The sequence below is a fragment of the Galeopterus variegatus genome, unplaced genomic scaffold (genome assembly GCF_000696425.1).
Source record: "Galeopterus variegatus unplaced genomic scaffold, G_variegatus-3.0.2 Scaffold2681, whole genome shotgun sequence".
Taxonomy (NCBI): Eukaryota; Metazoa; Chordata; class Mammalia; order Dermoptera; family Cynocephalidae; genus Galeopterus; species Galeopterus variegatus.
Genome location: NW_007728792.1, coordinates 88775 through 104714, shown reverse-complemented (window position 1 = coordinate 104714; position 15940 = coordinate 88775). Strand labels below are relative to the sequence as shown.

At 42.7% G+C, this 15940-nt stretch overlaps 1 protein-coding gene across 7 annotated transcripts in view; it reads right to left on the bottom strand.

Moving 5' to 3' along the window:
• The window catches only part of PIAS2 (protein inhibitor of activated STAT, 2), a 123135-nt gene that overhangs the window by 43116 nt on the left and 64079 nt on the right, over positions 1-15940 (bottom strand). For all 7 annotated transcript variants that reach the window (XM_008582610.1, XM_008582612.1, XM_008582611.1 and 4 more), the window contains 2 exons: positions 6221-6271; positions 6003-6093 (listed from right to left, as the gene is read on the bottom strand). In XM_008582610.1, the coding sequence (XP_008580832.1) occupies positions 6003-6093; positions 6221-6271 (142 nt within the window). The remainder of the gene's footprint in view (positions 1-6002; positions 6094-6220; positions 6272-15940) is intronic.

The following is a 15940-nucleotide window of genomic DNA, read 5'->3' as shown; positions in this document are numbered from 1 at the left end:
AGTGTTGACACTCGGAATCCCGTACGGGACTAGTCTCAATCACCTGAAGTGTTCTCAGCCAATTCTCTACCTCATTTGAGTGGTTTGACTTCACTAGTAATTCTGAGTTATCGGTTAACTTGTGTCCTCCCTCCAACCATCAATGACCTAGCTATTGAGAAAAGGATATCGTTGGAATTTCGTAAAATATAAATGTTTAGCCTTCGAATATTTCTAACAATTTTCTATATTTAAAGCAAAAATAAAATCATTTGACAGAGGATCTATGGAGCAGATCTACAAGCTTACTAAATAGAGGCTACTGGAGAGCACCAGTGGAAGACTTTATGTAGGTCTTGGCCTAACACTTTACTCAAAAAACTTTTTGTGTTACATGCTATGATGATATCCTACTCTACTTGCAATTTTGACAGAAGTCCACAATATTATTCCTTTCCCACATGTCACCTCTCCCTCAGGGTGACAGAGACGCAAAGGATTATTCAAAGCACATTTCTCCTGAGCAATGAGAGGCCCAAAGGGGTTAAATCCCAGGAGATGACTTCTTCAAGAGAAGGAATTCCTGGGAAATGACCCCAAAACTAGGTTTTCTCTCGGTTTTTATTGTCCAGGCAAAAGTTACAGAAAAGAACACAGGTGGTTAATCAGTCATGGTAAAAACATAAACAAACTGGCTACATAACAATTTTCATTAAAGCAGGTGCAACTTAAAAATAGTTTAAGTAATTTACCATCAAAGGAGTCATAAAACTAAGCTATGTGACATACAAAAGAACCAATGAGATAATCTTTATGGCAACACTTAGTTCTCTAGGAAACTTGAAGAAGCAGTTGAAGGTGAAATGTGGAACCAACCATTAACTGGCAGAGTAGCCTTGAAGCTTTCAGTACACGTATTTTCCCATAATCAGGTTTAGCTGCCCTTAAAGAAAGCACTTTTGCTGTGTTACAATTTTCATATCCATAGCATAGAATTTTTAGTCCTGTGAAAGTTTTCTGTTTTTCCCCAAACTTAGCATTTCTATGTGCAATACTAAAAGGTTAGGTTATTCCTCAAACTACAAGGCTTTGGCCTTGCTAAAACTATGGGGCGGTGGCCCCACTATCCTACAGCCTAAACTAAAGGGCTTTGGCCCTTCTAACAGCTAAGGACTGTTATCCTACTAGGATAAAGATGCTACTAAGCCTAATCTAAGGACTGTGGTCCTTCTAATCTAAGGGCTGCAGCCCTACTAGGCTAAAGGTTAAGGCCCCGTGAAATACATGCGCTTTATTAATGTCAGTACCCTCCACACCCACATTTTCCAATTAGCACTACTAGTTTAATACTACCAACACAGATTTACTTTTCTACTTCATACTAAGGAAATTTTCAAACATTTACAAAAGTAGAGAGAAAACAGATACCCAACAACCAGCTTCAGTAATTAACAACATGTTGCCAATCTTCTTTCATTTGCCTCTGGCCCCACACCCAACCTGCCCCCCCCAAAATTTATTTTTGTCCTTGGGTATTTAAATTCAAATTCTAGACATGTCATATCCACAGATAATATACATTTCTAATAAGACTTAACAACAAAAAGTACCAAAACCTTACAAAATTAATCACAACTTTAAAAAAATCATCTAATACCCTGCTTCTATTCAAATTTCCCACCTGCCTCAAAGATGACTTTTATCTCTTTATCATTAAGAATTTCAAACACATACAAAAGTACAGAAATAAGTATAGTGACCCCCCATATACGCATCACTCGGCTCAATAATTTATTTACTCACGAACAATCTTTACATACTCTACCCAACCCCTATCCCAGATAATTTTAAAGTAAATCCCAGACACATTTTCTCTAGACATAGTTTGGTATACATAGAAGATATCCTTTTATTTCAGTTTGAATCAGAATTCAAACTAGAGCCTTGCACTGCATTGAATTATGTCTCTGAAGTCTCCTTTATTCTATAAACATCTCTCCCCTCCAACACACATAACACTTTTTTTCCAATGCTCTTGTCCTGTTGGAGAAACCAGGACTTTTTAACTGAAAAATGACTTCATATTCTGGATTATGAGACTGCTTCTCATGGTATGAAATTTTGTTGCTCTCTCATATGCTTTTTAAATTGGTAATTAGGTGTACAAGTTTGATTAAATTCAGGCTCAAATTTTTAGACACAAAAACTTTACAGGTAATGTTGTGTACTTCCTATGGTACCATATCATGAAGTGCATGTGGGTTGTCTGACCTAATTTTCAGTCATGTCAAGACTGATCAGGAGGTTCAGAAGATGTCAGCCTGATCTTTCCATAAAGTTCCTCATCAAGTGATGGCCTAATGGTTTTAGCATCCATTGATGGTTAAATCCATTGTATGATTACAAATTGTGGGATAATGATTTTCTTATTCTATCATTGTTTTTGGTTTTATTAGCTAAAATGTTTCCGTAAAGAACAACTTGACCACAGCAGCATCTGAAATGGATGATTCTCTTCCTTTATCAATCTTCAGAGTTGGTGCAACCTCTACTGGCTTATTTTAGTATAATTATAAACTCATTTATATATTTGATTGTTTTGAGCCCACTATAGTCATTACAATTTAAGATGCCAAAATTATGCCACTTGGTCACAGGGAACACACATGTGCACACATATGTATGTGTTTTTGAAAAAAGAAAATGGTGATCTACATCAGACCAGATTACTGTTAGGAAGACCATTGGGGTGACTAACACATAGCACCAGAAAACAGAAATCCATGAACTCAGAAACAGAATTTATTAGGAGAAGGGGTCAGTATCGGTTATGTCTTCTGGCTGCACAAGAACTATGTACTGGAGATTTCTGCCAGCTGAACTGCAGCACACAACTTCTCCAGAACTTTGGAATCTTTCAAATATTCCTTCCTGTCAACACTTCTTCCCCTTCCACCCTTACAGCTCCACAGGTTTTACAGACATTTCTCACAATTTGTTTAAAAACAAAAATGATTCTGCCTCTCAAAATAACTCCCTAAGAAAGGTCTTTTTTTCTCTTCTGTCCATAAAAAGATGGAATTTCTTCATCTGGCTGTCAGTCTGTACATTGATAGGCCTGGAGAAAAAAGATGGGAGGGACAGTGTCTTTTACAACTTCTTGTGTCCATCTGCACATCATCATCATCCTGCAAGCCCTGCTATGAGCTGCTTACTGTCTTCCCTGCATCAAGAGAACCTGGAAAATCAACACAGGAAGGTGTTTTGTAGAACTCGTCATTTCAATGCAGGTAAAACAGCACACAAGCTGCTTTCATCAGTATGTGATCCTTAAGAATCCAAGGACATGTTGCTATTGTCAAAATAATACCATTTCTCATTCAGTTTACTTTGTACGTGCAGTAAGGCGGCCAACTGCCATGGGTCCCTAATGAATGGATATTGCAATAAGGTTATCATACACATAAGGACTTGCTCCAGGACACAGAGAAACTGAAACATATTCAGAGCTCTAAAGGAAAATTACATGACCTTGTCAAGCTTATCCCTCCAGGAGCTGTTGCTCAGTAAACCAGGATCATAGGCAATGATACGTCGAACTTCTTTGTGGCCTGCTAATGCTTCTTACAATTGGAACAAAGTCCCTAAGGCCCTCCTTCCTTCTTCTGAAGCTGCAGCATACTCACATGATTCTCATAAACTTCAGAATCCTGCTTCATGCTAATGAAGACTCCATATTTCATTACCCCAACCAATAGCAATGTGGATCAAGAGGTGGTTTAAGGAGTTTTTCATCAGTTGCATGTGAATTTATATGAGTTCTTCTACAGGAGTTCACAGGACTGAGGTGAAAAACCCCTTGGGAAAAGCTAGCATTTGATTTTCTTTGGGATGGTCCTATCAGGGTCAGGCAAGTCCTCCCCATTGCCTTGTTTCTGAAATTTATCTTTGCCTTTCTCCCAGTGCTTCATTTCTTCTCCTCCTTCACAACTGCCTCTCGAGTCATTGCAGGCTCCTGGCTCCAGGGGTGAGTGCCGAATTCATCAGACAAAGGGTGCTTTATGTAGTAGCTGATATGTTCATAAACAGCCTAGTGTAAGTACTCAAGTGTTAGTTGGTGCTTTGGGACAGAAACCAGCAATGATTGTCTGAGTAGCAATGTCCCAGATGAAGTGCTCAACTGAATAATTTCCTCTCTCTAAAAAGGACCGGAAGAGTGACAAATTCAGAGTTACCCATAGTGGTGCTGTATACCTCATACATGAAGATATCATCCCAAAACGTGACACTGACTGGTCCATCTGGAACTTTTGTGCATAAACATCTGTAGCCACATTTTCTGTAGCGATGTCAGAGAGTTTAGGCAGAATCTCACACACTGCAGACACAGTCCCATCTTTGGCACAGTCACATGATGATACTGGACAGATCTTCAAGATGAGTCAACACCAAGAAGTCACCACAGTTACATCTTTCTTCCAGGATAGTGGGAGGGGTAAATAGTAATGAGTCAACAGTCAAAGAAATCTCAGCACATCCTGGGCAAAAAAATGGATAGGGAAAGGCCATGGGGAGTGTACACAGAGTCATTCCATAATCTGTGATTTTGCCAGGTTTCCTCTGCCATACATCTGGCACCCACTGGCATCCTTTAGCTACAGTAGGGCTGCTTCTTCCCTTGGTTCAGAACTTTGTACACTCCATCCAGATAAAAGACAGCTCCTGAGAATCCAGTTGCTGGTAGCCGGAAACCTGAGAGGCAAAATGTTCCATCTGGGTTTTGAACGTGAATGGGGCCATGTAAGCAGTCCTCCCTAACCATATCTACTCAGCCCCTGCAATTTCCCCTGTCATCCCCAGAGGACTGTCTCAATTCCTTTTAGTCTCACAGGCATCTTACAAAAAGAGTCTGTCAGGGATGCAGAGTTGTTTAAGCCCTGTATAATTCATGAAACAATTACCTGTCAGGTGTCTAAGTCCACAGGCTGCATATGAGACAAGTGGGACTCCTGACAACCAAGAAAAGTCAGATCCTTTTGACTACAAGGGTCAGCCTGGGCCATGGACTATCTTCACTTTGGGGTTCAATTACAAGCACCTGGCTCTGGTAGAACCCAGAGTCCTAAACTGTGTTGTCTGCTCATATACTTATTCCAGAGCCAAGCCTCATGCTCAGCAGGGATGCTAAACAGCTTCCACATCTCCTCAATAGTTGCAATGGTGTCTGCTCTGTTGAAATGGCAACTTGGCATACGGGTGGGTCACTGTTCTCACAGCACTTCAGTTGTAGCAAATACACTTCCACTTTGTAATGCTTGACAAACAGGCCATGCTCTACTATTTTTTTTGGGGGGGGATTATGGTTTTGCTGGCCTTTTACACAACTGTACCAACTTAGTAACATATTCCAGGTCTCAATGGAAACCAATACATAGTGTTAGGCTGTCTATTAGAGCTATCTATTAGGCCAGAAACATGCTGTATATATCCACATCGTATATATTGCAGGTGTTGAATCCATATGCTGTTTCACTGCTTAAACAACAGGTTGTCAATCAAATATCATCGCACACCCCACCCCCAGCCCCCAAGCATATGCATCTTCAAGGTCCACACTTGGAATTCTTCATTTCTGTGGCCAGTCACTCTCAGCAGCCACTGCTTTTAGCAATGTCTCCCACTGGCCAGGCCCAGCTAAGCCAGACACTCACCACCCAACATGCTGTCTAATATATGCAAGTGCTAAATCCTGTCCTGCTACTATGTCATATGATGTGACCACAAGAGTCTTTCATAGCTTCCATGATTTTTGGAATAAGATGTCCCAGGTTCACCTTTCTCGTCTCCCCCAAACCTAGAATCAGCAATTTATTTCTCCAAGGAGCCATGGATCCCTCTAGTGGAAAACAGTATTTAATATGGATGCTAAAACTATTCATTGGTACTGAGTTGCACTGTTTCTAGGCCCTGTCAGTGTTTATATAAAACTTATATGCAAATCTGGTGAATAAAAAGCAACTTACAGGCAAAGGAAACAGCTTCCCATTTACTTTTATACATAGGCTATTGGGATAGTTATCTTCTTGAGGGCAACTTGTTTCTGCCAGGCAAAGTCTGCATTAATAAAAGAAAAACAATTACTCTGAAATAGTGTACTCAAACATGCTTACATATTTTAAAACTCAGGACTATATGTACACAGCAAGTATAAAATTAAGATAGCAGAAGATTTCAAACTCACCTCAACTGAACTTGGACTGTATAATCTCTCCTACCACCTGGCAAAAAATCCCTGTTGGAAAGAGAAAGAAAACACTTAACATTAAAAAAGCAAAATGAGAATTAACAGGAATATTCTCACCTGAAAAAAAAGCATTTATCCATTACTTTTACTCCTTAAAAGATGAACAGTATCCTACCCATAGCACAAGCCTTAATCAAAACACTGTAATGATGATAACCGCCATTTACTTAACTTTTAGCCAAAATTACCTTTAGGTAATTTTAAGGTATTTCCAATTCACAGGGACTTTGATTATGCAATATTTATTTCAACAGACAACAAATTTGCTTAACATGAAAAAAGCACCCCATGATCTGAAAGTTTAATAAATTAATCTATTTGCATAGTGGTTCTTAATGTTAGTTGGGCATTCTCATCACTTGAAGACTATTCTTTTCTTTCTTAATGTAAATGTCTAGTCACCAGATAATCTTATTGATCTCCAGCACAGCCTGAGCATTAGTAATTTTTAGAACAACTCAGGTGATTCTAACATAGAACCAATATAAGAAACTAGTGCCTAAAGTCTCAGCATCTCCATACCATGGCAATTTTTAAATTATGTATCCAATTAAAGACACAGAACTACTTACAATTTCTAAATAACAATCTAATAGAATTGCACATAAAATATCTTTGGTACTGAACTCTCCAAACCCTTACTACTCAAAATGGAGTCCACAGTAGAGCAGCACTGTTATCCTTTAATAGCTTGTTAGAAACACAGAATCTCAGGTCCACACCTACAGTATTAGAATTTGCATTTTATCAAGAGCCCCGGGTGACAAGTATGCAAATTAGATTAAGGAGTATTATCCCTAGCCATTATCATAAATCTTATACTTTGTCAGAGAGAAGATCTTTAGAGAGTATTCTTTTCTTAAGAAACATAAAGAAGTACATTTAACCCTCACCTTGCTCTAACTAGGTCTTCTGTTTCCAATGCTCTATGTTCACTGGAAAATAGTAAAGCACTGTGGTGAGCAGCCTGAGCTCTATAGTCCCAAGCTGTATAACTGTGGGCAAATTATTTAACCTTCTGTACCTCAGTTTCTACATCTGTTAAAGATGAAAAATTACTCCACCTATCTCGAGTTCCTGTTACAATTAAACACATTCACAATATATATATAAAGTGCCTGGATATAAGATGTGCTCAACAACTGTGAGCAGCTGACTGCTATTATTGTTTCCTCTGTTCCCACCATTTTCCTTATCACCGGTAGTCTCCATCCTTCTCCAATGTCTATTCAAAACACCCCAATATCCTAGACAATACTGACCTCTTCTGAGCAACCCACATCATTCACTCATTTGAATCAAGAAATATTTCACAGTCTGAGTGCTGGAGCTTCAAAGATAATAAAACCCAGTATTATCTTCAAGGACTCATACGCTAGTAGGTAACAGACACAATTAAAATAGCTGATAAATGCTATAATAAAATGTGCTCATACTACACTATAATAAAAATTAAGTGCTACAGAAAAAGAGGAAATCTAATTTGTCTTGAAAGTTCAAGGCAGTTATCACAATTAGTCTAATCAAATTAGAAAATGGGGTTTGTACAGCAGATCTATTTGTTTAGTGGCTCCATAAGTAACATCAGTAACTGTGGCTCCACTAGTGCAGTGATTCTCAACAAAAGGAAAGGGTGAAAATATACCTGAGATACATATCACAATCTTGTTAGGCTAGTGAACATAACGTGAAAAAAGAGAAATGACATGCATGAGATGAGCCTAGAAAGATGGATGAGAGTATGTTGTAAAAGGTTTTGAACAGCTCACTATAGATTTATACTTTATTCTGGTAGGGGAAATTAACACAAACTGGGAAATGCAATGTGCTAAAAATCTTCACAACATTGTGAGTAATGACCAACCATCTTCTGACATTCACTTTCTGCCAGTCTCTGTTCTAGGAACTTTCACATGCTGACCTCATTCATCCACCAGATATAAAGTAAGCACTTACTACATGCTAGGCACTGTGACAGGCACTGAGACAATAAAACACTATTAAGAAATCTGTAAATGCAAGTAGTAAAATAAATACAAAAATGCTTTAATAGAACGTAAGTATACAGCACAGTGAGAGACAAAGGGTGTGTTTGTGGTAATCTGGAAGGTGTCAGAAAAGGTAAGACCTTGAAACATGAGGTCTGCCAGGCAGAGTGGGGAGGAAGAGCATAGGCAAGAGACAGAGATGTGAAGCTGCATGGTTAACTTAGAAAACGCAAACAAGAAAGCCTAGCCAGAGTACAGGGTGCTAGAAAAGAGTGACAAGAGATAAACAAAAAACAGACGGGCAGAGCAAAATGTTTAAGAGGACTTCCAGGCAATGGTGTGTGAACTTCATGGGGTACCACTACAGGGTTTTTAAGCACAAAAGAGAAGAAACTGAATGGGTTTTAGAAAGATCACATGGCTTGAAAGCTGTTTAAACATAAATACCACTGAGTGATATTTATGCAAAAAAACTGCTAGGGGCTGGCTGATTAGCTTAGTTGATTAGAGCACAGTGATGATAAAATGAAGGTCAAGAGTTCAGATCCCCATACAGGCCAGCAGCCAAAAAAGAAAAGATTCTATAAACTGGTAGGACTCAGTGACCAACCAGACATGGGAAGGTAGGATAAGGGAAGGGGGTTTCTAGGATAGTGCACAGGTTTCAGAATGGTGCTATGGGACAGATGATGATGCTGCTAAACAAGGTAAGAAGAAGAGGTAGAGCAAGTTACGGCATCAACCTCCCTAACCACCCAGTGAGGTGGTAACTGTTATTCAGTTTTACATACCAGGCAAATAAGACTCAACAAGTCGGGCTGGCCCGGTGGCGCACTGCTACAGTGCGCCGCTTGGGAGCGCGGTGGCGCTCCAGCCAAGGGTTCGGATCCCACATACAGACCGGTTCCCGCTCACTGGCTGAGCGAGGGGCGGGCGCAGCACCGAGGGTTGTGATCCCGTTGCCGGTCCCAGTCCGGTACGGGCACGACACTGAGGGTTGCGGTCCGTTGCCGGACACGAAAAAAGACAAAAAGGAAAAAAAAAAAAAAGACTCCACAAGTCACTTGCTCAGATGTACACAGACCTAAGTGGTTGAGACAGAATTCACTTTCCAGTTGTTATTACTAGCTCCCTCAAAAACAGAGTTGCACAGTTGAGTTTTAAATCTTGAAAGTGACACAGAAGAATCAATGGAGTATAACAAACTAACAGGATGTGGTAAATGAAGAGTGAGATAATAGAAAGAGACCTCTGTCTAGGCACATCCCAACCCCATCAACGAAATGGGGAGTATAAGAATCTACCAAGCAAAAATCTCAAGGCCAGTTTGTTTTTCAACTTTGCATCCTTGGTGCCTGGAATATTGTGTGGATCGTAGTAGATGGTCAATAAATACATGGTGAATGAATGAAAGAACAAAAAAGCACACAGGTTTGAAAAGAAGTCAAGTTCTATGTTTGATGTGCTTGTATAGTCATCAAACTAGAGGTAATGAGAAAGATCTTGGGCATTGGGTGTTGGTGATTTTGCAGTCCCCCCATATGAAAACAACAAAGCACTCATGGAAACTGTCACAGAATAGCAAGAAAAGAAACACACTGATTCCTGAGAAGTCCAAGTGAGGGACCAGGAGAGTATGATTAGAAAGGCAATACTACCAAATGGAAGGAGTGCTGAAGCCAAGAACAAAGCTGAACCCACTGATCAATCTTTGAAAGATGTAACAGAAAGAACAAAAAATTTGAACCTGAATGTATTTAAGCCTTTAAGTCTAGAATTTGCTACCAATATAAGCAAAGGGGAGGAGCTAGACAAACAGCAGTGGTTCTCAATCGGCTGTACGTTTGAAAACACCTGGGGAGCTTTAAAAACCACTGATGTTTGGACTCTATCCTCAGGGATTCTAATTTAATCGGTACGGAATGAAATCTGGGCATTTAGATTTTTAAAAGCTCCCAAGTTGACAATAATATGCAGTAAAGTTTGAGAACCATGAGGATATAGGTAGTTAAATGATACCACAAGAAGCAATCATTCAAATCCAGAATATAATAATATGCTACAGTCAGATGAACCACTATTTTTGCAAGGTAGGGAGTATGATAAAATAAAAGTCCTATGAGAGGAACCAGGGCTCCATGGAGAAGTGATCGATTCCGGGGTAGGGGAAGAGAAAATTCAAAATAAGACTACAGCATCTTACAGTGCCAGAAAGTAAAGAAATTCCTCAAGTATATTATGGAGTGAAAGGGCATATCAAAAGTACATAGGACCAACCTTAAAGAACTCCCAACAGTCAAAGGTAGGACAATTTGACCAAAAATATAAATTACTATAACATTAGAGTAAAATCCATAGAGTACCTATTAGTCCACACTGATATAAGTAAATAAGTGAATAAGTAAAGAATAAGGCACAGCACTTCCTTACAAAATAATCCCAATGCAAAAAAATTTAAGGACAAGAGAATATCACCACTAAACGAAAGAGTGTTTTTGAGGCAGGACACAACAGGGATTTGCCCCAAGAAGGCTGCTCAAGCTAAAACCTGGTAGCAGCAGCTAAACCACCCGACTGATCAGCTTGCTCTTCTTCAGAACCCTGTGGTTTTCTGAGCATAAAACAAAACAACCACCACCAAAACCTCCCTTTTTCCTAGGAACACCTAAAACCCCTTTTCCTCCCCATTTTTCTTGAATATTCCTTCCCTTAGTTAAGACAGAGAAACACCCCATCCCAGAACAACGTATAAGCCCTTCCCTAAGAGTTCACAGGGCATTCCTCACTTGCAAGGATGCCCGTGTACCCTTCTATGTGTACTTTTGCTTTGCAATAAACTGAGTGCAAGTATGATTCTGCCCTGTGACCGTGGAGTTATTGCTTCACAGGGCATTCCTCACTTGCAAGGATGCCCGTGTACCCTTCTATGTGTACTTTTGCTTTCCAATAAACTGAGTGCAAGTATGATTCTGCCCTGTGACCGTGGAGTTATTGCGGGCTCCTGACAGGATTCTTCCTTTGGAAAATCCAAGAACCTGCATCTCCAGCACCTTCTGTGTGTACTTTTGTTGGGGGCCTGAAAGAAAATTTTAGCTAAGGCCCCAGCAGGGTAACCGCACTTCCTGCTTCTGCACAGCTACTTGCTCAAGTCCTTAGCTGGTGCAATTTGTGTAACCCTAACCACACTGCTTCCTTCTGTACAGCTGCTTCCTCAAGTCCCCAGTCTGTCTCACTCTGCCTAGATACAGGCAGGGCCAATAAGGAAGCCTGTATGCCTGCCTAAGAATAGTGTAAAACTGCAACCCTCCGGCACTCGGAGTCCCAGGATTTAGAATTAGAGTTTGCCTGGGTCCCGCTAGCATAATAAACTTCCTGACTCTCCAACCTTCCGAGTGTCTGAAGTTTCCTTGCGGAGTTTGTTCCATAACATTTTGGTGCACTGGCCAGGAATCAAATCAGGCCAGTCCCTTGCTCCACCGGTCTTGGCAGGGCTGCCTGGTGGATTGATGATGCCATGGAGGACTGAGGAGGTGCCGCCCAGACAGTTTGCTGGGACCTCACTGATACTAGGAAGTGCTTGTCTAACTAAACACAATGGAGGGAAGGACCAGCCAGACCGCCACGGCCTTCAGAACAGGTAGGCCCCCCCAATCCTTTAGTTCAGTTCAGGCCCGCCTCCAGGCAGAAGGGGAGCTTGATCATCTCCAAAAAGGGTCCCTCTGAGGGCCATCTGAGGACATCCACCTGGGTAAAGGACTTCAGACTGAGGTCCATCTGTGTGGGACCTTGCAATAAGGTCCACCTGGTTTGGGATCTTGTCATGAGATCCCTCTCCGGTTTGGACGTCCATCTAGGTAAATTAGGTCAGGATTGGGGGAGGGAAAGGTAACCTCTGTGTGAGTGTGTGACCAAATGTGAAATATTTGTGGCACCAAGTAGTAAACATGGTGTCTGAGTGGGTCCCAACCTGTGGTTTCACAGTCACATCGTACAGCATAATGGTGATTTCGGTCCGGAAATGGACTGAACCAGGACTGGGGTTTATACAGGTACACCTTAAGCCAAGATGGGCCCAATGGTCCGCATGAGGGGCACGGCCAGGCGGACACCTGTGTGGTCATCCTCCTCCTCCGGGAGAAGGGGGCCTCCCTTTCTTTGTTTGTTTTGCACCACTGGCAGAGGGTGGGATGGGGAGGAAGAGCCACATATTTTGGCAAAATTAGTCCCAAATCTTAGAAGAGCAGGGGTCCTTCCCCTGTACATGAAAGACTGCTAAGAGCCTCATTAATGTCTAAGAGAGAATTTTGTCTCCGAACCCTGGATCACAAATTTTTCAAAGAGATTAGTGCAGCACTTCTGCTGTCTCATACTAAGTTCCTCCTTTCGGTTGTCTTCTACTGACCTGCCAACTGTCCCTTTTGACACAGAGTCAAAGGACTGAAATCAAGGGGGAATTTCCAACAACTGGTTCCACAGCTGGCTCGAGGACCCTTGCTGGATCCACCTGCTCTGCCACAAACCTTCTATACCTCCCTTTTACTACACTAGCAGTAGGTATAATGAAGACTAGGTCAGAGGGACAGTGGATCTCAGCAATGCCCTAGACCACTTAAATAAAACCCAGAGACCAATAGGACACCCTCCCTTGAAGGATTTCGCACTCCAAGCCCGCCTACAAGGTCCCAAATCCTGCATTAAGTGGGAGTTGCACTGTTTCCTAGAGTGGAGACATCAATGATACCTAGGTCATAAACAGCTGAAATGGCCTGAAAACCATGGGGAAAAGTCAGTCAAAGCCCACCATCCTTGAATGTATGCTAAAATACTTTTCAAAGGGGTACTCCAGGGAATATGGAGTCAAAATGACCCCTGGAAAGCTCTGGACAAAAGCTCTGGACCCTATGTAAGGTAGAATGGCTCAGTTTCAGTGTGGGATGGCCCTCAGAGGGGGACGCTAAGCCTCCCAAAGGTCCAGGTAGTTTATGAAATCATTACCGGAGAGCCAGGCCATCCTGACCAATTCCCGTACATTGATTCCTGGTTAACTGTAGCCATGACTTTACCACCCTGGGTCTGGTTCTGTGTTCATAAGGGAAAGAGTAAGGTCCTCGCTGCAGAAACAATGCAAAAGTCAGAGGGCAGACACTAGGAAACAAAGAGGCCTATATATCAGGGACCCCCAAAAGAAGAGTTCCTGCCACCACCATGTGCTGACCCTGTGGGGGCTCTAGTTTCAGGGCTTCACTTGCCAGATAGCCCCTTGGCTTTGGCCCCATCGGTCCCACTGGCATTGCTGCCGGAGAGCCCTGCAAGTCCTGAACCAGCGGGGAGGCAACTCTGTTCATCCCAGCAAGTCATGGCCCTTCACATGCCCCTGCCGGAAGCTCACGGCCCCCAGCAGATCAACCCAGATGGCACTGTGGAGCTGGGTCACCCCCTCATTTACTACCAACCCTTCACAACTACAGATCTTTTAAACTGGAAGCACCACACTACTGCATATCTGGAGAAGTGTCAGTCACTCACTGACCTCTTGGAATTGTTCTTCCTCACTCACCAGCCCACCAGGGAAGACTGCCACCAGCTACCCTTCACTTTAGTACAGAAAAAAGGTGACACATTCTGACTGGAGCCAGGCAATAGTTGCAGCACCAAGCACCTGGAGCTATGATGGATCCTGAAGCTTGGGCAAGAGACATGGCACTGGATGCTACCCTAGATTGGGACTTCAATGAAGAAGAGGGGAGAAACCAGCTCCACCGATACTGGGAAGCTCTCCTTCAAGGGCTAAGAGCAGGGGCCAGGAAGCCTACTAATATGTCCAAAACAACCACTGTAACCCAAAAGCCAGACAAGCTGTCTTCAGAGTTCTATGAGAAGTTATGTGAAGCCTTCTGAACTTACATGCCATTTGATCCAGAAGCCTCCAAAAGTCAACGAATGCTTAATGCAGGCTTTGTGGCTCAGTCCTACACCGACATCCACTGCAAGCTCCAAAACTGGAAGGCTTCACTGGAATGAATGCAATGCAACTCCTAGAGGTGGCTACAATGTATTTGTCAACTGAGACCAAGCGGCCTAGAAGGAGGCAGATAAATGCCTGAGGCAAAAGGCAGCACACCTGGCAGTGGCACTCGACCCAGACCAGAGCTCTGCACCAAAGAAAAAGAGGAACCTCTGCCAAGAAGGACAGGTGCCCCTAAAGCCTAATCAGTGCGTGTTCTGCAAACAGTTGGGCAATTGGAAAAACAAATGTCCTGAAAGGGGGAGAAATCCCAAACTGCAGCACAAGACAAGACACAGGCTGGAAGAAAGAAATACAAAAATATGAACCTGAACCAGTGAGACAAGAGGCCCAGGACCTCATCGACTTTGTGGAGCTGGACTCAGACTAGAAAAGACCAGGCTCCCTATTCCTGGGCCCCCAGAAGCTCATGGTCAAGATGATGATAGGGTGCCAACCTGTGACTTTTATGGTGGACACCAGGGCAGAACATTCTGTAGTCACCAGCCCAGTGGCCCTGTTCTCGGGTAAAAAGGCCACCACTGTTGGTGCTACAGGGACACAAGCAGACTGGCCGATCTGCAAGGCCAGAACCAGTCATCTTGGGGGTCACAGAGAGACCCATGAATTCCTATATTTGCATGATTGACCAGTACCCTTGCTCGGAAGAGATTTGCTAAGAATATTAGGAGCACAAACAACCTTCACACCTGGAGAAGCAACTCATTTGTCCCTGAGTAATCAAGAACTCTAATGATGGCTGTAACGGTGACTAAAGAAAAGGAATGGTGCCTATACACCAGGTCTGAAGAAGACTCAAACATGGGACCACTGGAGCTCTTAAGAGACTGCTTCTTTAAAGACTTTCTGCCTGTCTGGGCAACACTGGGACCCCCAGGTATGGCAAAGAACCATGCCCCAATAATAACAGAGATGAAGCCAGGAACCACACCAGTTAGGGTAAAACAATACCAAGTCCCAAGGAAAGCTCAACTGGGAATCCGGGAGGACATCCACTGGTTGCAAGAAGCAGGAATCTTAGTGGAATGCCAATTGCTCTGGAACATACCATTCCTGCTAGTCAAGAAGCCCAATGAAAAAGGGTACCATCTGGTTCCAGGATTTGCAAGCCATGAACAAGGCAGCAGTCACCCTCCACCCCACAGTGCCCAATCCTTACACGCTTCTGAGTCTATTCCCCGTGCAGGCTAAATGTTTCTCCTGTCTTGACCTCAAAGATGCATCCTTCTGCCTCCGACTGGCACCTAAAAGTCAGCTGTTGTTTGCCTTTGAATGGGAAAATCCCCGTACAGGAAGGAAAACTCAACTAACCTGGACTAGGCTGCCACAAGGGTTCAAAAACTCACCCACACTCTTTGGAGAGGCTCTAGCCTTAGACCTAGCTGCCTTTCCAGGGGACAGGTTGAATTGCACCCTGCTTCAGTATGTGGATGACATCCTCCTAGCCAATCCCAAACAGGAAAGCTGCTGGAAATGAACAAGAGCCCTACTAAGTCTGCTTTCCAATTTAGGTTACAAGGTGTCATGGAAACAGGCACAGATATGCCAACAGAAAGTTAGGTACCTAGGATACCACATCTCTGAAGGACATCGCTCGCTGGGAGTAGAAAGGAAGTGAGCTGTTTGTGCCATACCCCAACCAGA